General features: G+C 44.1%; 1 protein-coding gene across 13 annotated transcripts in view; it reads right to left on the bottom strand.

Annotated features, from left to right (window-relative positions):
- LOC129865839 (neurexin-2-like) overlaps positions 1 to 24,532 on the bottom strand; it is a 1,012,026-nt gene that overhangs the window by 575,072 nt on the left and 412,422 nt on the right. For 7 of the 13 annotated variants that reach the window (XM_055938872.1, XM_055938870.1, XM_055938865.1 and 4 more), the window contains one exon: positions 15,431 to 15,475. The exons of 2 other annotated variants lie outside the window; for them this stretch is intronic. In XM_055938872.1, coding sequence (XP_055794847.1) covers positions 15,431 to 15,475 — 45 coding nt within the window. The remainder of the gene's footprint in view (positions 1 to 15,430; positions 15,476 to 24,532) is intronic. 4 more of the 13 variants (XM_055938878.1, XM_055938874.1, XM_055938867.1 and 1 more) reach the window with 1 other exon arrangement.

Here is a 24,532-nt window from a genome sequence, read left to right on the forward strand (position 1 = left end):
ATATCGACATAATCTGAAAGGCCGCTCAGCAAGGAAGAAGCCACTGCTCCAAAACCGCCATAAAAAAAGCCAGACTACGGTTTGCAACTGCACATGGGGACAAAGATCATACTTTTTTGGAGAAATGTCCTCTAGTCTGTCGAAACAAAAATATTATTATTTGGCCATAATGACCATCGTTATGTTTGAAGGAAAAAGGGGAGGCTTGCAAGCTGAAAAACACCATCCCAACCGGGAAGCACGGTTGTGGCAGCATCATGTTGTGGGGGTGCTTTGCTGCAGGAGGGACTGGTGCATTTCACAAAATATATGGTATCATGAGGAAGGAAAATTATGTGGATATATTGAAGCAACATCTCAAGACATCAGTCAGGAAGTTAAAGCTTGGTCACAAATGGTTCTTCCAAATGGACAATGACCCCAAGCATACTTCCAAAGTTGTGGCAAAATGGCTTAAGGACAACAACGTCAAGATATTGGAGTGGCCATCACAAAGCCCTGACCTCAATCCCATAGAAGATTTGTGGGCAGAGGACCAAGGTGCAGCGTGGTAAGTGTTCATATTATTTAACAAAATACGCAACACTTGACAAAACAACAAACACGACAAACGAACAGGACTGAAAGGTGAAACAAACACTAAACAGGAAACAACCACCCACAAACACAGGTGGGAACAGGCTACCTAAGTATGATCAATCAGAGACAACGATAGACATCTGCCTCTGATTGAGAACCATACCAAGCCAAACACATAGAAATACAAAACAAGGACAACATAGAACACCAGACATAGAATGCCCACCCAAACTCACGCCCTGACCAACAAAAATAGAGACATAAAAAGGATCTCCACGGTCAGGGCGTGACAGGCAGAACTGAAAAAGCGTGTGCGAGCAAGGATGCCTACATCCCTGACTCAGTTACACCAGCTCTGTCAGGAGGAATGGGCCAAAATTCACCCAACTTATTGTGGGAAGCTTGTGGAAGGCTACTCGAAACGTTTGACCCAAGTTAAACCATTTAAAGGCAATGCTACCGAATACTAATTGAGTGTATGTAAACTTCTGACCCACTGGGAATGTGATAAAAAAAAATTAAGTTGAAATAAATTATTCTCTCTGCTATTATTCTGACATTTCACATTCTTAAAATATAGTGGTGATCCTAACTGACCTAAGACAGGGAATTTTTACTAGGATTAAATGTCAGGAATTGTGAAGAACTGAGTTTAAATGTATTTGGCTAAGGTGTATGTAAACTTCCGACTTCAACTGTACCATACACACACAGACACACACACCGTCTCATCCAAGCTTGGCCTTGTTCGAATAACTCTCTGGTGATTGACGTTCGCTGTGTGCTTGTTAAAGGATCAATAACATCTCGATTTCACTTTTTAAAGGCCAAATACCCATCATGAAAGACTAACCTGTCTTCAGCTGACTACCCATCATGAAAGACTAACCTGCCTTCAGCAGACTACCCATCATGAAAGACTAACCTGTCTTCAGCAGACTACCCATCATGAAAGACTAACCTGCCTTCAGCAGACTACCCATCATGAAAGACTAACCTGTCTTCAGCAGACTACCCATCATGAAAGACTAACATGTCTTCAGCTGACTACCCATCATGAAAGACTAACCTGTCTTCAGCAGACTACCCATCATGAAAGACTAACCTGCCTTCAGCAGACTACCCATCATTAAAGACTTACCTGTCTTCAGCAGACTACCCATCATTAAAGACTTACCTGTCTTCAGCAGACTACCCATCATTAAAGACTTACCTGTCTTCAGCAGACTACCCATCATGAAAGACTAACCTGTCTTCAGCTGACTACCCATCATGAAAGACTAACCTATCTTCAGCAGACTACCCATCATGAAAGACTAACATGTCTTCAGCAGACTACCCATCATGAAAGACTAACCTGTCTTCAGCAGACTACCCATCATGAAAGACTAACCTGTCGTCAGCTGACTACCCATCATGAAAGACTAACCTGTCTTCAGCAGACTACCCATCATGAAAGACTAACCTGTCTTCAGCTGACTACCCATCATGAAAGACTAACCTGCCTTCAGCTGACTACCCATCATGAAAGACTAGCCTGTCTTTAGCAGACTACCCATCATGAAAGACTAACCTGTCTTCAGCAGACTACCCATCATGAAAGACTAACCTGTCTTCAGCAGACTACCCATCATGAAAGACTAACCTGTCTTCAGCTGACTACCCATCATGAAAGTCTTACTAAGAATCTTTGTTGTAGGACATGTCAAGCCTTGTTGAGCCAGAGAATGAAACACTCCTATTAGATGAATGGAGCGCCAATCAAAGGCAGCACATTTTCTCAAAGTGCTGCCAAACATATAACTAGGGTGGCTAACACTTCTAGAGTCCTTAACAAGGCCCAAGACATTTTGTGCTGGCGCCAGCATTACATGGTAAAGCCTATTTGTTTAACACATACGAGGTCTGGATCATGTCCTCATGGCTGCAACACCTTATGGGCTACACGCCTGACGTTGGAGGCTTAGGAGGTAACACCTGGCACGGCACGAGACAGGATATGTCAAGGCAACAGTGGCTACAAGGTAATACCACTAAGATCACATGGGGATCAAGAATACAGGCTGAGGATGAGAGAGGCGGGGGCTTTGTTAAGAGTTCTATTGACTCTTGAGCTTCCGCTTTTCCTCTCTGTCAACATGAAAGGATTGTATCCAGATCATAGCCAATGATAATCCATTATACTGTGTATGCTGGGTCAGTGAACCAATCCAAGTCGCTTTAAACCTATATGCTCTAATCCTTGATACATATTGTATGATCATGGTTTCTTCATGCTGGAGAGGGCAGAATCAGTGAAGCCAATTCCCCAGAGCTGCACCATTAGCTATTGCCTTTTTACCATTGATTTCTGAAAAAGCAGACAACGCATTCTTAATAATGGGTAAATGGAGTGAGTCGTTCTATTTATTTTAATCTAATATAAACGAGTAAATGATACACCATCCTAAAATGTTAACACAGATTTGATGCAATGTTTAGTGTAGTTATCGTTCTGAAGTGTAGCAGGGCAGCTTTCCATCAGTGCCATCAGGCATACATTTCCTCACGTATCCTATTATATAGCAGGGGACACTTGTATTCATTTCACCTATATTTTATCAGGGAGTCATACTGACACCAAGGTCTCTTTTACAGATGAGCCCTGAATGACAGAAATTACAGAAAATACACAAAGAAAAAGAAAAAGACAAAACACGGTCATAAAAAAAACGAAGCGATTCATCAGTAAAAATGTCCTCAATCAGCGTTCTGAACTGGCCAAGAGGCACCAAAACATCACATCTCAGAACGTTTTGAAGAAAAAGCAGATTTATCTAACTCAGTAGAGACCAAAAGGAATTTCCAGTGTTGATGAGTCTGATGACAATGGAAGTGGATCTGGGAGATGTAATGAAAGGTTGCATCTTGAAGTTTGTGATGGTGGGAAATTGGCTGTTTTCACTTCAGTTGCTCAGCCAGTGTTATTTTTGACACACCATAACGTGTGAGGGAAATTACACTGGTTTACATGCAGAAAGGGTTTGAAGGACTCTGGGATAAAGCAAGTAAAACCAGGTCATATCCACAGCTATGAAGCATGCTATAGGACCATTTTTGGCAACCTTTGTTTCAGCCTCAGTTGTATCACGTCCTTAAATATTCAACTATCATTGCCGTCAATTCGATGATTAGTGGAATATGTGTGTGCTTGCAGGGCTGGAACAAATGCATGCCCACCCTGCCAGCTAGATAAGAGGTCAGATAAATATGCCATCCAGCTATGAATTTTGGATTTGATGACGCTGCAAAGTTTCACCCGTATTTGGTAAAAGTTTCCATCTTGTTGCCAGGGGATCAAAGTGACGCATACGGGGAGTAACATATCACCTTGTCAGCCAAGATATAATGATATCATATTGATGTATTGGAACCAGGGCCAATTCTGACCCTCTTTTATTTACCTTAAATGTGCCTTGACAGCTCATTCCTTCTCGTACCAAACCAACTGTGCTCCTCAGCACCGAATATATTATATATGACGTCCTCAAGAAGACAATAGTAGCGCTATACCCGCCTTTCTATTTAACGCGACAATAGACTGAGCACTATGTAATTGATTCCTATTAAAACATCGTCATTCCCCTCAAAACATGGCATGCAGCTCCAGCTCAGTGAACAAATAGCCTGGGTATCAATGGAATACGGAGACTCACAGTGCCTTCGGAAAGTATTCAGACCCCTTCACTTTTTCCACATTTTGTTAGGTTACTGCCTATTTAGTTAGTTTTTTCCCCTCAACAATATATACACAATACCCAATAATGACAAAGCAAAAACACTTTTTTAGAAATGTTTGCTAATTTCTTAAACAATAAATAAAAAATTATCAAATTTACATAAGCATTCCAGGCCCTTTACTCAGTACTTTGTTGAAGCACCTTTAGCAGCAATTAAAGCCTCGAGTCTTCTTGGGTATGATGCTACAAGCTTGGCACACGTGCATTTGGGGAGTTTCTCTCCATCTTCTCTGCAGATCCTCTCAAGCTCTGTCAGGTTGGATGGGAAGCATTGCTGCACAGCTATTTTCAGGTCTCTCCAAAGATGCACCTGAGCTCAATTTCGAGTCTCATAGCAAAGAGTCTGAATAGTTACATATGTAAATAAGTAATATTTCTCTTTTATATATTTTTTTACGTAACAGAATGTGGAAAAAGTTAATTGTCTAAATACTTTCCGAAGGCACTGTATATAAAGCACAGAATCCCCGTGCAGGTGATAAACAGAGTTTCATTATGCTTCTCTGCAGCGTAGCTGGGTTTTCTGATCAGAGCATTGATGCGCTGACTTGCTCTCTGGACAAATCTCATTGCTGCTCAATCCATCGCTTGCTGTCATTTTAAATGAGCAATTAAGGCTTCGTTTACCTAACATTTATTGCGGAATAGCTCAAGCTCATTGTACACTTTATCATACTGAGATGCCAAAAAGTATCCATATATTTTCTAAACCGATGGTGTAATCAGTACGTCACATAATTTGGGATACCAATAAAATCATGTATTGAGGGTAAGAAGCTATAGAGGTACAGGATGGAATACATTTCAGTCAATAATCTAGCTGAGATTCTTACACAAAACCCAATCTGGCACATGCGCAAGCAGACGCACACACACACATAGAGAGACCATCTATTCCTAAACCTCATTACAGGACACAGCCAACTTAAATCCATCAAAAGTGCTGTTGATGTTAATCACACACTATCAGTGAACCACACACCATAAGTGAACCAAACACCATCAGTGAACCACAACACCGTCAGTGAACCACACCTTGAGTGAACCAAACACCATCAGTGAAACACACCTTGAGTGAACCAAACACCATCAGTGAACCACAACACCATCAGCGAACTACAACACCATCAGTGAACCACAACACCATCAGTGAAACACACCTTGAGTGAACCAAACACCATCAGTGAACCAAACACCATCAGTGAACCACAACACCATCAGCGAACTACAACACCATCAGCGAACCACAACACCATCAGTGAACCACAACACCATCAGTGAACCACAACACTATCAGTGAACCACACACCATCAGTGAAACAAACACCATCAGTGAACCACAACACCGTCAGTGAACCAAACACCATCAGTGAACCACAACACCGTCAGTAAACCACAACACCATCAGTGAACCACAACACCATCAGTGAACCACAACACCATCAGTAAACCACAACACCATCAGTGAAACACAACACCATCAGTGAACCACAACACCATCAGTGAACCACAACACCATCAGTAAACCACAACACCATCAGTAAACCACAACACCATCAGTGAACCACAACACCATCAGTGAACTACAACACCGTCAGTGAACTACAACACCATCAGTGAACCACAACACCATCAGTGAACCACAACACCATCAGTGAACCACAACACCATCAGTGAACCACAACACCATCAGTGAACCACAACACCATCAGTGAACCACAACACCATCAGTGAACCACAACACCATCAGTAAACCACAACACCATCAGTGAAACACAACACCATCAGTGAACCACAACACCATCAGTGAACCACAACACCATCAGTAAACCACAACACCATCAGTGAAACACAACACCATCAGTGAAACACAACACCGTCAGTAAACCACAACACCATCAGTGAACCACAACACCATGAGTGAACCACAACACCATCAGTGAAACACAACACCATCAGTGAACCACAACACCATCAGTGAACCACAACACCATGAGTGAACCACAACACCATCAGTGAACCACAACACCATCAGTGAACCACAACACCATGAGTGAACCACAACACCATCAGTGAACTACAACACCATCAGTGAATCACAACACCATGAGTGAACCACAACACCATCAGTGAACCACAACACCATCAGTAAACCACAACACCATCAGTGAACCACAACACCATCAGTGAACCACAACACCATGAGTGAACCACAACACCATCAGTGGACTACAACACCATGAGTGAACCACAACACCATCAGTGAACCACAACACCATCAGTGAACCAAACACCATCAGTGAACCACAACACCATCAGTGAACCACAACACCGTCAGTGAACCACAACACCATCAGTGAACCACAACACCATCAGTGAACCACAACACCGTCAGTGAACCACAACCCCGTCAGTGAACCACAACACCGTCAGTGAACCACAACACCGTCAGTGAACCACAACACCATCAGTGAACCACAACACCATCAGTAAACCACAACACCATCAGTGAACCACAACACCGTCAGTGAACCACAACACCGTCAGTGAACCACAACACCATCAGTGAACCACAACACCATCAGTGAACCACACCACCATCAGTAAACCACGACACCATCAGTGAACCACAACACCATCAGTGAACCACACCACCATCAGTAAACCACAACACTATCAGTGAACCAAACACTATCAGTGAACCAAACACCAGTGAACCAAACACCAGTGAACCACAACACCATCAGTAAACCACAACACCATCAGTGAACCACAACACCATCAGTGAACCACAACACCATCAGTAAACCACAACGCCATCAGTAAACCACAACGCCATCAGTAAACCACAACACCATCAGTGAACCACAACACCATCAGTGAACCAAACACCATCAGTGAACCACAACACCATCAGTAAACCACAACACCATCAGTAAACCACAACACCATCAGTAAACCACAACACCATCAGTGAACCACAACACCATCAGTGAACCAAACACCATCAGTGAACCACAACACCATCAGTGAACCACACACATCAGTGAACTACAACACCATCAGTGAACTACAACACCATCAGTGAACTACAACACCATCAGTGAACCACAACACCATCAGTGAACTACAACACCGTCAGTGAACTACAACACCGTCAGTGAACCACAACACCGTCAGTAAACCACAACACCGTCAGTGAACCACAACACCGTCAGTGAACCACAACACCATCAGTGAACCACACACATCAGTGAACCTAACACCAGTGAACCTAACACCAGTGAACCTAACACCAGTGAACCTAACACCATCAGTGAACCAAACACCATCAGCGAACCACAACACCGTCAGTGAACCACAACACCATCAGTGAACCAAACACCAGTGAACCAAACACTATCAGTGAACTAAACAATCTCAGTGAACTAAACACTATCAGTGAACCAAACACTATCAGTGAACCAAACACCAGTGAACCAAACACCAGTGAACCAAACACTATAAGTGAATAAAACACCAGTGAACCACACACCATCAGTGAACCATACACTAGAAGTGAACCAAACACCAGTGAACCACACACCATCAGTGAACCACACACTATAAGTGAACCAAACACCAGTGAACCACACACGATCAGTGAAAAAAACACTGTCAGTGAACCAAACATTGTCAGTTAACCACACAACTTGCGATACCCTGCTTGTAAGCCAAAAGGTACAGTACCAGTCAAAAATTTGGACAAATCTACTAATTCAACAGTTTTTCTTTATTTTTACTATTTTCTACATTGTAGAATAAGAGTGAAGGCATATAACACATATGGAATCATGTAGTAACCAAAAAAGTGTTAAACAAATCAAAATATATTTTAAATTTGATATTCGTCAAAGTAGCCACCTTTTGCTTTGATGACAGCTTTAAACACTCTTGGCATTCTCTCAACCAGCTTCACCTGGGATGCTTTTCCAACACTCTTGAAGGAGTTCCCACATATGATGAGCACTTGTTGGCTGCTTTTCCTTCACTCTGCAGTCCAACTCATCCCAAACCATCTCAATTAGGTTAAGGTCAGGTGATTGTGGAGGCCAGGTCATCTGATGCAGGACTCCATCACTCCCCATCTTGATCAAATAGCCCTTGCACAGCCTGGAGGGGTGTTGGATCATTGTCCTGTTGAAAAAACAAGACAACGTGTATCGATGCAGAATGCTGTGGTAGCCATGTTGATTAAGTGTCTTGAATTCTAAATAAACCAGTGACAGTGTAACCAGCAAATCACCCCCACACCATCACACCTCCTTCTCCATGCTTCACGTGGGAACCACACATGCAGAGATCATCCGTTCACCTATTCTGCATCTCACAAAGACATGGCTGTTGTAACCGAAAATCTCAAATTTGGACTCATCAGACCAAAGGACAGATTTCCACCAGTCTAATGTCCAATGCTTGTGTTTCTTGGCCCAAGCAAATCTCTTCTTATTATTGGTGTCCTTTAGTAGTGGTTTCATTGCAGCAATTAAACCATGAAGGCCTGATTCACGCAGTCTCCTCTGAACAGTTGATGTTGATATATGTCTGTTACTTGAACTCTGTGAAGCATTTATTTTTGCTGCAATATCTGAGGCTGGTAACTCTAATGAACTTGTCCTCTGCAGCAGAGGTATCTCTGGGTCTTCCTTCCCTGTGGTGGTCCTCATGAGAGATAGTTTCATCAAAGCACTTGATGGTTTTTGCGATTGCACTTGAAGAATCAATAAAAGTTTTTGAAATGTTCCATATTGACTGAGCTTCATGTCTTAAAGTAATGATGGACTGTCGTTTCTCTTTGCTTATTTGAGCTGTTCTTGCCATTATATGGACTTGGTCTTTTACCAAACAGGGCTATCTTCTGTATACCACCCCTACCTTGTCACAACACAACTGATTGGCTCAAACCCATTAAGGCACATCTGTTATTTGAAATAGTTTCCAGGTGACTATCTCATGAAACTGGTTGCGAGAATGCCAAGAGAGTGCAAAGCTGTCACCAAGGCAAAGGGTGGCTACTTCTCAAATATAAAATAAAATAATATCCCAGAGTCACCGCTTCATTGTTGACGTTGAGACTGGTGTTTTGCAGGTACTATTTAATTAATCTGCCAGTTGAGGACTTGTGAGGCGTCTGTTTATCAAACTAGACACTCTAATGTACTTGTCCTCTTCCTCAGTTGTGCACCGGGGCCTCCCACTCTGATTTCTATTCTGGTTAGAGCCAGTTTGCGCAGTACTGTTAAGGGAGTAGTACACAGCGTTGTACAAGATCTTCAGTTTCTTGGCAATTTCTCACATGGAATAGCCTTCATTTCTCAGAAGAAGAATAGACTGACGAGTTTCAGAAGAAAGGTCTTTGTTTCTGGCTATTTTGAGCATGTAATCGGACCCACAAATGATGATACTCCCGATACTCAACTAGTCTAAAGATGGTCAATGTTTTCGCTTTTTTAATCAGACAACAGTTTTCAGCTGTGCTAACATAATGGCAAAAGGGTTTTCTAATAATCAATTAGCCTTTTTAAATGATAAATGTGGATTAGCTAACACACAGTGCCATTGGAACACAGTAGCGACAGTTGCTGATAATGGGCCTCTATACGCCTATGTAGATATTCCATAAAGAATCAGCCGTTTCCAGCTACAAGAGTCATTTACAAAAGTAACAATGTCAACAGCATTTACAAAATTAACAATGTCAACACTACATTTCTGATCAATTTGATGTTATGTTAATGGACATAAAATTGCTCTTCTTTCAAAAAAAATTACATTTCTAAGTGACCCAAAACTTTTGAACAGTAGTGTGGATTTTTTTTAAAACTTTTTTGGTTACGACATGATTCCATATGTGGATTTTATAGTTTTGCTGTATTCACAGTTATTCTACAATGTAGAAAATAGTAAAAATAAAGAAAAACCCTTGAATGAGTAGGTGTGTCCAAACTTTTGATTGGTAAAGTAAATAGAAACTGGATTCCTAGCTTATTACAACTCAGGATATGACATTGACAACCTGGTTGTTTGGCTAGCTACGGGAGACTTGTGGAGACAGAGTGCAGTTCAGCATTGTGCTCTAACAGCAGGACCTGGGGTGTGCTTGGCTGAGCATGTCACTGGCTCATTGACCATGATGGGCTCTGTGACACTAAGTTAACGCCAGAGAGTTCTCTACTGGATACCCTCTCATCATGTTAGCATCAGGGGCCTGCCTGCCTGGACAAGGGCCTTTGTTCTAGGAGCAACAACACACACACGCACACACGCACACACACACACACGCACACGCACACAGTGTCAGAGTGCAAACCAGGTGAAGCACCCTCAGTGGTTTCTCTACTGCCTATATACATTTGGTCTGGCATCAAAGTGGAGCTGTGCAGGCGGTCTTTGATAGTGGGACTGGGGCGGCTGTCTCTAAGTGAAGCCGTGCAGGCGGTCTTTGATAGTGGGACTGGGGCGGCTGTCTCAAAGTGAAGCCGTGCAGGCGATCTCTGATAGTGGGACTGGGGCGGCTGTCTCAAAGTGAAGCCGTGCAGGCGATCTCTGATAGTGGGACTGGGGCGGCTGCATCAAAGTGAAGCCGTGCAGGCGGTCTTTGATAGTGGGACTGGGGCGGCTGTATCAAAGTGAAGCCGTGCAGACGGTCTTTGATAGTGGGACTGGGGCGGCTGTCTCTAAGTGAAGCCGTGCAGACGGTCTTTGATAGTGGGACTGGGGCGGCTGTCTCAAAGTGAAGCCGTGCAGACGGTCTTTGATAGTGGGACTGGGGCGGCTGTCTCTAAGTGAAGCCGTGCAGGCGGTCTTTGATAGTGGGACTGGGGCGGCTGCATCAAAGTATGGATCTACTGACAGATGAATCAGTGTTCTCCCAGTATGGAAGGTGTTGGAACAACAGACAGTGTATAAACCAGAAGTTCCTGGAAACACATGCTCACCACATATCAAAGGGATGGCGTTCTGTGAACCACTCATGCCTAAAGTAAGTAATGATGGAACTACTGAAGTCCCTACTGTAACTCATCCGTTACACACTGTTTGGAGGTGGTGCTACCCATTCAAGTTTCTTACTACTTCTAACAGTTCCTTCATTGTGGACAACATTGTAAATGTGTTTTTGGTTTAGCAATCATGCACATAAATTGACAATCTTAACTTGACAGTAAATCGCTTACCTGATTGAAGTGCAGGTCTTCAATTTGATAATGTCTTACTACTTACCTTCAACATAGTTTTTCACTGCTAGAGGCAAGTATCATTATGCCCACATTGACAATTTTCAACCAAAGTTAGTTATCAGCATTAAATCAACATTTCAAATACAGTATTAGAGGCAGAGCAAATGATTTGCTTCTCAAATAAATTATCCAAAAGGATTTTCATTGGTCCACGAATGCAAACATGTCAGACATGCAATGATGACCCCCTTTGACGCCTTTCCCTAAGACAGGTTGAAGTAGGGCCGTGAAGGTCTGAGCAGAGGGAAGGGGTCTGTTCCGCGAGGAATCCTCCTACAGGTGGCTGGCGGCTGGACTGAACAACTAGCAGTGACTGATCTTAGTGAGAAAGATCCGGGAGTCTTCAGGCATCAATATGGAGTCTTTAGCTCTGAGGGCTAATCCAAATGATGCCTTAAATTGCTGTACCAACCCTGAGTTAGTGATGGTTGAGGCTGGGGGGGGGGGGGGGGGGGCACAGGAAGGACGGGGGAAGTCTTTTCAGATCATTCACAAGTGTTAAAAGATGGAGACAGGGAGCTTTAGTTGTGTGTTGGGCAGTTAAAGGAGAGTTGGGTTGGTGGGTGAACGGTTAGTACTTTAGTAAGTAGGGGAGAGTCAGACACAAAAATGGTTGTTAGTACAGTTACAACATACAGGTTGGAGTCAAACAGTAGTATTAGTAACATATTGTTTTAGTAAATTTAGTAGTAGTAGTATCAAAACAATTAGGAGGAGTCTTTGAGGTCCTCTGCAATTTGATTTGTCGATCCAGATCAGATTTTCGGACTGAATGCGTGTGACACGGGCTTGTTTTGGTTAAGAAGAAACAAAATGATTCCATCCAAGCTAATTAGAAGGACATGAGACATGCACTGAATGACTGGATGACAAAATGGAAAGTTAAAGGAGTAGTCCATTGGACAAAACAAAACACATGAACCAACAGAGGCAACAATCAAACAAAAACACAATCACTTTGAGAGGAGGCGGCAATGGGAAAAGGAAAACCCAAACTGCAGAGGGCAACACCACTACACCAGACGAATGGAAAAGTAAAAGGTTAAGGGTGATATTAGGACAAGAACGCCAAAGGAAAGAACATCCATCTAGGCACGTGTGCAGACTGGCACCCGCTGGGCTAGAGCAGCGAAGACACCCTTGTGGGGTAGGATGCAGATGTCTATGATGCTAGCCAGAAAAACAACATGCAAACAGGATGCATGATCCAAACCGAAAGGAAATGTACAGTACAATGAGGGACCAAACCGATGGAACAACCACAAATGCATGTAGTCAACAGAAAAAGGAGAGGGTTTTAAAGAACTGGAAAATCTAAGTGAGGGAAGAGGGATTCCACTGTCAACGGTGAAAAGAGGGGTGAATGTAACATTCAAATTGTTCAATCTAAAAGCTACATGAAGTCCCTTTACTATACCTCCTACTCGCCATCTATTGTTGTGCATGTGCTAACTACTAGCCAGTAGCTTATCAACAACCCCGCCATAATCTTTCCATTACTTTTACAGGTAATAACACAAATTGGCACTAAGTGACTTTGAACAGACACATACAGTGTAAATTGATTGCTTGAGTCATTTACAGTAGTTATGAAACCCATAACCGTTTAGAATAACAATGATGTCAGGCTGGTCATTTGTTCTGCTGTACAGTAGGCTCTCTCGTTTGATTCCACTCCAACTCAGGTGTTGGACGGCTAACATAACCTACTTACAGTATTCATCCCTCCTCTAGTCACCTAGAAAATGAAAAGCTGTTCCCCCTCTTTTTTTTCCCTTTTTCCTTTTTTTTTTCTTCCTAGCAAGGTAAGGAGTGAGGTCGTATTATTTGTTTTCGTAAGTTATATATAAAAAAAATTATCAAAAGGAAACAAAACCCTGAATAAAAGGTGGTGGCTGGAGAGTTACGTGGCCACACGGATACTAGTGTAATGATTGATATATGTATGTATATATAATAGCCATGATATATGCATATACATATATTCTTTAATGTAATTGGTTTATCAATAAACAACAACCAAAAGATAAGGGGGTCAACTCTTACATGCAGGGGGCCAGGCCAGTAAACTCAGAGGTAACAAGAGTTAGTGTTAGTGATGGAGACTGTAGATCGGACACAGTCGAGACATTCCAAGAGATTGTCCCTACATGCCATGTAAATTTGGTGGGGAGAGCGTAACTCTTTAAAAAAAAAATTGTGGGGCCCAAATTCAGTGACAGGAAGTAAGAAACTAAGCAACAATGGCTATCTGGAAAGGTCAAACAGAACACTTTTCCACTGTAGATGCCTGTTGCCTGCATATGTTAATCCAAGAAGATCCATGAAATCAGTCCCTTACTGTCATTAAATTCTTATTTATACATCAAAGAAAAGTATCTACTTTAAATTTGATCTTAATTTTACAGCTTTTTTGTTTTGACAACAAACAACTAAGGCCTAGTGTTAATTGAGTCATTTATACTAGTGCATGGCAATGCTGTAATTCAACATGTAAATCAATGATCATCCTTCTGGGGCTATTTCTGAAGGAATTGTCATGGATCGCCAAAACGTCTAACAAAATATCCACATCAGGACTCTTACGCCAACCAGCCTCTTACTCTATCCTTGCTTATTTAGTCTATTCTATTCTTTTCTAAGAAATAAATCACTTTTCCCATTTCCTTTAGCAAACCAGCAGCAGCACTGTCCTGACTTGTCCTGTTGTCCTGACTCCCGAAAGCCTGGCTATACACAAGAAAGCCTTAGTAGCAGACAAGGGGACAGTATTTACCATTCAGACACAATGGCATTGAATTAAGTGTGGATGTTGAGTCCAGGTATGGGCTCAGAGCTGAACCAGCTCAGTCCTAAATCCCACTGTAGGTCTCTAATGGGATCGAGCCCTCATTTGATGCCCTGCTTTACGGCCTTGTTTCTGCCACTAAATCAGGAGGTGTAAATACGGACCTGAACTCTACTAACGTTTGAGTGGGAACCAAAGGCCTTGGCACACACATATTTGCTGCAGTACATTCTCGGCAGAACCTGTAGATAGTTGCCGAAGGAATAGTTTGACTAATTTAAATCTTAACAATACAATTGCCATCAACTAAGTTAGACAAATGTTTTTGCATGTATTTTTCGTAGTCAATTCAAAGTCGACTAGGTTAGCTTAGTTAAATAGCACACTGTTTAAGTAGACTGACAAATGTTCAAACTTTCTAACATTAAATATATAGAGCATCAGACATGCTCTATATATTTAGTATATATATATATATATATATATATATCTAGTATCAGACATAGTAGAATATTATCCAAATGGCCTGAGTTCTTACTACCTGTCACTGGGGTTGTAAAAGTAGGGGTTATTCTCTGTTAATGGAGTCTGCTGTGTACGTCCACTTCAAGGACGCTTGTTGAAAAAAAAATAGGGGATAGGTTTTGTCGTAGTCAATTCAGAAGTTGATATCTTTCTTGGAAAAAAATTCTTTATTTCTTCATACGGACAGCGTTTGAGAAAAAAAATCTAAGTAACAAAACAAATCTAAATTGTTGCGAAATTTAAAATTTTAGGACAGACCTCTTTCAGTGGATACTTTTCTATTTTTGTAGGAAGGGAGGAGTATTGGATGGTAAAAAGCGGAAACAGACAAAGAAGTAAAATAAAGACAAATAGAGAGGTGATTGTTTTCAGCTACCTTGGAATCGATGGAAGTTTGTATTTTCAGTAAGAGCAAACGGAATAGAAAGAGGTAACGGAAACCCAGGGCAAACCAAAGTAAAGACAATTAGAATGATATCTACCATATAATGCAGTTTGTTTACCATAGCGTGTCCAATGCCTGCGTGCTTCAGGAGAAAACAGGGGAAGGAGAAAGCAAAAAAAGAATGACAAACCGTAAACTCAAAGTTTCGAACTTCAAAAACAAATTTTTACGAGATTTCGCCTTTTTTTTTAACAATAAACAATCAGGTTAATTTAAGAGTAGGCGATAATAAACCAACCTATCAATCCTTGAAATGTCCAAAAATAAATAAAGTAGGCTTTATTTTTATTTTTTCAGTATCATACAATCTTCCAAATAAAGAAATAAAGAAAGTAATTGGAAAAAGTTTGACTTTTCGTATTAAAGGATTTTTCCAAAAATAAAAAAGATAAAACAATATCATTACATTTGTTAGTATGTAAGTACGTAAGTTCAATAGAAAAAATAACAGATGACTCACATTCCGTGAATGACACAATGTTAGTTGTACAAATTAAAGGAAAACCAAATCACAAAATAATATAATACATTGGAGAATTCTGAAGCTTGTTGTTAGTAAAAAGACAAGAGTTAGCAAATCAATTTTCACAGAGGGGTTGGGGGCAGATTGGGGGTGGGGCTTGTTTTTTGAGTGCGGAAGGGAATGAAGGAAAAGCAGTTCAGTATTAGTATTAACCACTTCTGATAGGCTAGTCTTGACTGTGGGTGTGGCTGGTAGGAGGGACAAGGTCTGTTAGAATCGGTGCTCCATTGCAGGGGGTGTGGCCAATCATATTCCGAATGCTTGGCAGTTTATATTTTCCTAAGCAAACTTTATCTCGAGTTGCTTTTCTCTAGATCTTGTGCAAGAGACAGTTTAGGGAGTATGGAGAAGCCAGAAAAAAACATAGCAAAATGTAAATGTTTAAAATTACCACAACAGTTAAAATGGCTAAGTGACGAAGGATAGCAGTATTGACAATGATAATCAGAAAGTTAGGGCTATTCCATTTGAATGGGGTAAGAACAATTAAACAAAAATGACATTTATTGCATCATTTGAAGCAGAAGAGAGAGCAAGAGAGTGAGATAAAGAAATACATCATTGAAAGAAAGAAAGAAATGGAGAATGAAAGCGATTGAAATACATTTAGTTCATTTTGCACATGCAGTATCCTTCAGTCTGCCTCCTGAAAGAGATAGATATTCAGTTATTCAAGTTCACTTCCAAAACAACCAAAACCCACATCCCCTGCTCCTAAGGAGAGAAACAAACAAGACACTGTGTTAAGAGGCCACTATTTATATGTACTTAATGGCAAATAGTTGCCTGGCTTTTCCTCACAATTCACTGTGAATGATGACAATGAATGTACTGTAGTGTACTGTAATTTTGAATTCACACTTTGTCATGTGATGCCTGTATGAAGCCTGATGTCATTTTAACCTTAATTCCCAATTAGTGGAGAAAGTAGAGCTTTTAATTAGATGACTTTACCTCTATCACTTGGCATATTCAATCTCAGAACGTTGAGTCAGAAAGTATAAAGATAGAGAAATTAAATACAATATGATGTGTGCCTTGTACCTCCATAGTGTGTGTCTGCGTGTGTGCGTGTGTGTGTGTGTGTGTGTGTGTGTGTGTGTGTGTGTGTGTGTGTGTGTGTGTGTGTGTGTGTGTGTGTGTGTGTGTGTGTGTTTTTTTTGCTTGCTTAGCCTATTCGGAGTCACCAGGAATCGTTAACACCCGGTTTTCAGGGACACAGTATTTTCAACCTAACTTCAATTTTCCCTGAAAAACGGGCTCTGTATGTGCCCAATGGGTTACTTTGCGTGTATACAGTATGTGTGGGAGTGAATAAGAGTGGCAGCCACATATCTGAGCTACACAATGTCAGCAGGGTTAGTCAAAAAAGAAAATGGCCGCCCACTGTTCGAGCCGGGTCACGTTAAGCCGTGTCGAGCATCTCCGCTCTGCTGCTAATGACTTATGTTAATCCATTAATTAGGTAAATAAGTTCCAACAGTGGGTGTGAAATTTGCATATGTATGCCTCTCTGCCTCGTCAAAGACCTACAATGTGCTTGTGTCTCTAATCGTCCCAAAACACATCAACAGATACATCAAGCCCATAACTTGATTGGGACTCAAAGGGATTGGGGACGCAAAACAATGGATTATTAAATTAGATAAATTACAAAGGTGACAATGACTGTGTGTCTTTGTCTCACAGGCAGATAGCAATTATGTGAATAATCTTTTTTTTGTGAGAAGCATGATTAAATATTACGTGTGTGGGGTTTCAGATCCCCCCCGGGGTTTGATGTCTGAATCCTGAATTTATCTGGGATCTCTACAAAGTTCTTACATGAAGGGACAGTCTAGGAATGCATGGGGAAAATTAATCTCCTCAAACTGATGATGATCTTTCGATGAACATAAAAGTGGGGATGCAGGAACATAAAGTATGGAGAGAAGTCAGTTTGAAGTCATCCCTTCATCAAAGTTTTGGAAGAGAGAGAGGGATTTCAAAAATGTATGTTCACCCTGAAATGACCAAAGTTGCCATAGAGATCTTCAACCAACATTCCAGACCAGCACTCCCCCTTTAACGTCTAAGCATGTCATAGCATGGCCGCATGTTAAATGATTGAAGGGAAGATAGGCAAAGAAAGACAGAGGAAAGAAAGAGGTATAGCTTAATATAACACCCTCCGAAACGATCTGAGATTCACTAATACCTTTATGAAGCTGTAGAGCGAGATGGAGAAAGAGAGAGAAAGAGAGAGAAAGAGAGAGAAACAGAGAGAAAGAGAGGGTGGCAGAGAGCCAAAGAGATTGATAGTGTTCAAGAGACAGGGAGACAGAGAGAGAGAGAGGGGGAGAGAGAATGCGAGAGAGAAATAGAAAGAGAGAGAAAGTGAAGAACAGACAAAAACATTACTGTGTCTCATACACAGGAACAATACACAAACACACGTCCCTCACCCTGTCCTGTCTCACCCGACCCTGCCCTGTCTCACCCCGCCCTGCCCCGTCTCACCCCGTCCTGCCCTGTCTCGCCCTGTCTCGCCCCGTCCTGCCCTGTCTCGCCCTGTCTCGCCCCGTCCTGCCCTGTCTCGCCCCGTCCTGCCCTCTCTCGCCCCGTCCTGCCCTGTCTCGCCCCATCCTGCCCTGTCTCACCCGTCCTGCTCTGTCTCACCCGTCCTGCCCTGTCTCACCCGTCCTGCCCTGTCTCGCCCCGTCCTGCCCTCTCTCGCCCCGTCCTGCCCTGTCTCGCCCCGTCCTGCCCTGTCTCGCCCCGTCCTGCCCTGTCTCACCCGTCCTGCCCTGCCTCACCCCGTCCTGCCCTGCCCTGTCTCGACCCGCCCTGCCCTGTCTCACCCCGCCCTGCCCTGTCTCGCCCCGCCCTGCCCTGTCTCGCCCCGTCCCGCCCTGTCTCGCCCCGCCCTGCCCTGTCTCGCCCCGTCCTGCCCTGCCCTGTCTCGCCCCGCCCTGCCCTGTCTCACCCCGCCCTGCCCTGTCTCACCCCGCCCTGCCCTGTCTCAACCTGTCCAGCCCTATCTCACCCTGCCATGCCCTGTCTCACCCCGTCCTGCCCTGTCTCACCCCGCCCTGCCCTGTCTCACCCCATCCTGAACCTGTCTAACCCCATCCTGCCCTGTCTCACCTCGTCCTGCCCCCGTCCTGCCCTGTCTCACCCCACCCTGCCCTGTCTCACCCCACTCTGCCCTGTCTCACCCCGTCCTGCCCTGTCTCACTCGTCATGCCCTGCCTCACCCCGTCCTGCCCTGTCTCACCCCGCCCTGCACTGTCTCACCCCACCCTGTCTCACCACTTCCTGCCCTGTCTCGACCGTCCTGCCTTGTCTCACCCCGTCCTGCCATGTCTCACCCCGCCCTGCCCTGTCTCACCATGTCCTGTCCTGTCTCACCCCATCCTGCCCTGTCTCACCCCGCCCTGCCCTATCTCAACCCGCCCTGCCCTGTCTCACCCCGTCCTGCTCTGTCTCACCCCGTCCTGCCCTGTCTCACCCCGTCCTGCCCTGTCTCACCCCGTCCTGCCCTGTCTCACCCTGTCCTGCCCTGTCTCACCCTGTCCTGCCCTGTCTCACCCCGTCCTGCCCTGTCTCACCCCACCCGTCCCTGTCTCACCCCGCCCTGCCCTGTCTCACCCCATCCTGCCCTGTCTCACCCCGTCCTGCCCCCGTCCTGCCCTGTCTCACCCCACCCTGCCCTGTCTCACCCCACTCTGCCCTGTCTCACCCCGTCCTGCCCTGTCTCACCCGTCCTGCCCTGCCTCACCCCGTCCTGCCCCCGTCCTGCCCTGTCTCACCCCACCCTGCCCTGTCTCACCCGTCCTGCCCTGCCTCACCCCGTCCTGCCCCCGTCCTGCCCTGTCTCACCCCATCCTACCCTGTCTCACCCCGTCCTGCCCCCGTCCTGCCCTGTCTCACCCCACCCTGCCCTGTCTCACCCCGTCCTGCCCTGTCTCACCCCGCCCTGCCCTGTCTCACCCCACCCTGTCTCACCCCGTCCTGCCCTGTCTCGACCGTCCTGCCCTGGCTCACCCCTTCCTGCCATGTCTCACCCCGCCCTGCCCTGTCTCACCATGTCCTGTCTTGTCTCACCATGCACTGTCCTGTCTCACCCTGTCCTGCCCTGTCTCACCCTGCCCTGACCTGTCTCACCCCGTCCTGCCCTGTCTCACCCCGCCCTGCCCTGTCTCACCCCGTCCTGCTCTGTCTCACCCCGTCCTGCCCTGTCTCACCCCATCCTGCCCTGTCTCACCCCGTCCTGCCATGTCTCAACCTGTCCTGCCCTGTCTCACCCTGTCCTGCCCTGTCTCACCCCGTCCTGCCCTGTCTCACCCCACCCTTCCCTGTCTCACCCCGCCCTGCCCTGTCTCACCCCATCCTGCCCTGTCTCACCCCGTCCTGCCCCCGTCCTGCCCTGTCTCACCCCAACCTGCCCTGTCTCACCCCACTCTGCCCTGTCTCACCCCGTCCTGCCCTGTCTCACCCGTCCTGCCCTGCCTCACCCCGTCCTGCCCCCGTCCTGCCCTGTCTCACCCCACCCTGCCCTGCCTCACCCGTCCTGCCCTGCCTCACCCCGTCCTGCCCCCGTCCTGCCCTGTCTCACCCCATCCTGCCCTGTCTCACCCCGTCCTGCCCTGTCTCACCCCGCCGTGCCCTGTCTCACCCCACCCTGTCTCACCCCGTCCTGCCCTGTCTCGACCGTCCTGCCCTGGCTCACCCCGTCCTGCCATGTCTCACCCCGCCCTGCCCTGTCTCACCATGTCCTGTCTTGTCTCACCATGCACTGTCCTGTCTCACCCTGTCCTGCCCTGTCTCACCCCGTCCTGCCCTGTCTCACCCCGTCCTGCCCTGTCTCACCCCGTCCTGCCCTGTCTCAGCCTGTCCTGACCTGTCTCACCCTGTCCTGCCCTGTCTCACCCTGTCCTGCCCTGTCTCACCCTGTCCTGCCCTGTCTCACCCTGTCTCAACCTGTCCTGCCCTGTCTCACCCTGTCCTGCCCTGTCTCAGCCTGCCAGGGGGTTTATACGACAAGGCCTCCCTATATTCAAAGCCTTCGGCTGTGGAATGACGACCCTCGTCAGCCCACGCCTTCCCTGTCTATAATTGACTCATGTGGAACAAGGAGACAGGGAGGAGGCGGCGGCCATTGTTTGCTGATGGGGGGATAAAACTCCTAATCGTGTAAACAAGAACAGACACATCGTTTTTTTTAAGCGCTGTCTAAGGCGCTTCCATTGCACTAGCTTCTAGCTTCTCCACATACATTATTAATGTGGGGAAAGACTGTAAAAGACCAATTAGAATAGTTTCACCATGTAGCCCTCCACTTGCGGAAAGAGAAGAGAGAAATGACATGTTTTCCCTGTCAACAGTCTGGGGAAAGCGGTAAAGCACTAAGGTCCTGAAGCAAATGAGATGAGAGCCAGATCGTGTTGACCGAGTAGCCGAGAATGGGGCTATCAGGGGTTTGATCTTTACATACATGTCACAATGGACATAGTTAAAATGTCACAACCCGGATAAATATTTTAGTGCGGCTGTGAAAAAGATCAATGGTTGGCAGACTCCGAAGGCCCACTGTACAATTGGTCTGGGTGGATTTATTGCAAAGATCAATTGAGCTATAAGACTGATGACCGCTCTCATAAAATATAAACTTCCAATTTAGCTAGAAATAGTCAATTATAAAAAGAGACAGAGATAAATCCTATTGGCTGGGGAAAAAATGGCTAGTATTTTTCATTAGACCTGAGGTAGTTGAGAGAAAGCAATGCGTTTTGTATAGTAGAATATTGACTTTGAGCTCCTAGAAGAGAGGCTGCATACAGAACTCATTCAAATGGTCACATATTGTAGTTGATCACAACAGGTATAAAATGGTTACTGAGGGGTGTGCATGTGTGGGATGGGTGTGCATGTGTGGGATGGGTGTGTGTGTGTGGTGCATGTGGTTGGTGTGTGTTTGCATGTTCTGTATGTAGACCCTCATGTATGTATTTCATTAGATATTTGATTCTATGAGGCACATGTACAGTGCCTTCAGCACATTTTCACACCCATTTTTTCTACATTTTGTTGTGTTACAAAGTGGGAATAAAATGGATTAAATTGTCCTTTTTTTGGTCAAAGACCAACAAAATATTTTAATAAATAAAACACTAATATATCTTGATTAGATAAGTATTCAACCCCCTGAATGAATACATTTTAGAAAAACCTTCAGTCTTTCTGGGAAAGTCTCTAAGATCTTTGCAAACCTGGATTGTACAATATTTGCCCAATATTCTTAAAAAAGTTATTCATGCTCTGTCTAGTTGGTTTTTGATCATTGCTAGACAGCCATTTTCAAGTTTTACCATAGATTTTCAAGCAGATTTAAATTCAAACTGTAACTAGGCCACTCAGGAACCTTCAATGTCGTCTTGGTGAGCAACTCCAGGGTATATTTGGCCTTGTGTTTTAGGTAAATGTTCTGCTGAGAAGTGAATTTGTCTCCCAGTATCTGTTGGAAAGCAGACTGCACCCTCGACAACTACTGTGATTATTATTATTTGACCATGCTGGTCATTTATGAACATTTGAACATCTTGGCCATGTTCTGTTATAATCTCCACCCGGCACAGCCAGAAGAGGACTGGCCACCCCTCATAGCCTGGTTCCTCTCTAGATTTCTTCCTAGGTTTTGGCCTTTCTAGGGAGTGTTTCCTAGCCACCGTGCTTCTACATCTGCATTGCTTGCTGTTTGGGGTTTTACGCTGGGTTTTTGTACAACACTTTGAGATATCAGCTGATGTACGAAGGGCTATATAAATAAATTTGATTTGATTTGATTTGAACCACGTTTTCATCTAGGATTTTGCCTGTGCTTAGCTCTATTACGTTCATTTAAAAAAATGTATTTATTCCCTAGTCCTTGCCGATGACAAGCATACCTATAACATGATGCAGCCACCACCCTGCTTGAACATATGAAGAGTGGTACTCAGTGATGTGTTGTGCTGGATTTGCCCCAAACATAACGCCTTGTACTCAGGCCAAAAGGACATTTCTTTGCCACCTTTTTAGCAGTATTACTAACGTGTCAAAGAGGATGCATGTTTTGGAATATTTGTATTCTGTACAGGCTTCCTTCTTTTCACTCTGTCATTAATGTTAGTATTGTGGAGTAACTACAATGTTGTTGATCCATCCTAAATTATCTCCAATTGAAGCAATTAAACTCGTAATGGTTATAAATCGCCATTGGCCTCATGGTGAAATCACTGAGCGGTTTCCTTCCTCTTCGGCAACTGAGTTAGGAAGGACGCCTATATCTTCGTAGTAATGCTCAAATGGATATTCAGTGTCTGTTTACTATAATTGTTTAATGTTATCTACCAATAGGGGCCCTTCTTTATGAACCATTGGAAAACATCGCTGATCTCTGTGGACGAATCTGTGGTAGAAATTCACTGATTGAATGAGGGACCGTACAGATAATTCTATGTGTGGGGTACAGAAATTGGGTAGTCATTTAAAAATGATGTTAAACACTATTATTGCTCACAGAGTCCATGCAACTTATGTGACGTGTTAAGCATGTTATTACTCCTGTACTTATTTAGGCTTGCAATAACAAAAGGGTTGAATACCTATTGACTCAAGACATTTCACCTTTTAATTTTGTATTAAATTGTAAACATTTCTAAAACATAATTCCACTTTGACATTATGGGGTGTTGTGTGTAGATCAGTGACACAAAATCTAAATTTAATTCACTTTAAAATCAGGCTGTAACACAAAAAAATGTGGAAAAGTCAAGGGGTGCGAATGCTTTCGGATGGCACTGTATGTGTTTTTCATGCACCACATGTCGTAGCGGAGGTGTCAAACAGAGTATTGCTGTGAGTTCGGCAGCCGAATAGTCAGGGGAGTCTTTCTACCAGCTAGTTAGTTGCGCTTTCATTCCAATCCTCTCTTGATACACCCATCCCTGCCTTCTTTCCCTCCCTTCCTCCATCCCTCAACCCCAACACCACAGCTTAGGCTTCCAGTAATGGAAATTGACATAACACCACCAGATGAAAATATAAATGTCAGTGCAATTATGCCGACAGACGGGGCTGTGTGTGCAGCAACAAAAGAAAATGATGGCCTATCGTACATAAGATCTCTCTATATCTCTCTCTATATACATATCTCTCTCTCTATATATATATATATCTCTCTCTATATATATATATCTCTCTCTCTCTCTCTCTCTATATATATATATATATATATATATATATCTCTATATATATATATATATATCTCTCTATATATACATATCTCTCTCTATATATATATATCTATCTCTCTCTCTATATATATATATCTCTCTCTCTCTCTCTCTCTCTCTCTCTCTCTCTCTCTCTCTCTCTCTCTCTCTCTATATATATATATATATATATATATATATATATATCTCTCTCTCTCTCTCTCTCTCTCTCTCTCTCTCTCTCTCTCTCTCTCTCTCTCTCTCTCTCTCTCTCTCTCTCTCGCTCTCTCTCTCTCGCTCTCTCTCTCTCGCTCTCTCTCTCTCGCTCTCTCGCGCTCTCTCTCTCTCTCTCTCGCTCTCTCTCTCTGAGTTGAATATTGAG

Source organism: Salvelinus fontinalis, chromosome 11 (genome assembly GCF_029448725.1).
Source record: "Salvelinus fontinalis isolate EN_2023a chromosome 11, ASM2944872v1, whole genome shotgun sequence".
In the NCBI taxonomy this organism is placed as follows: Eukaryota; Metazoa; Chordata; class Actinopteri; order Salmoniformes; family Salmonidae; genus Salvelinus; species Salvelinus fontinalis.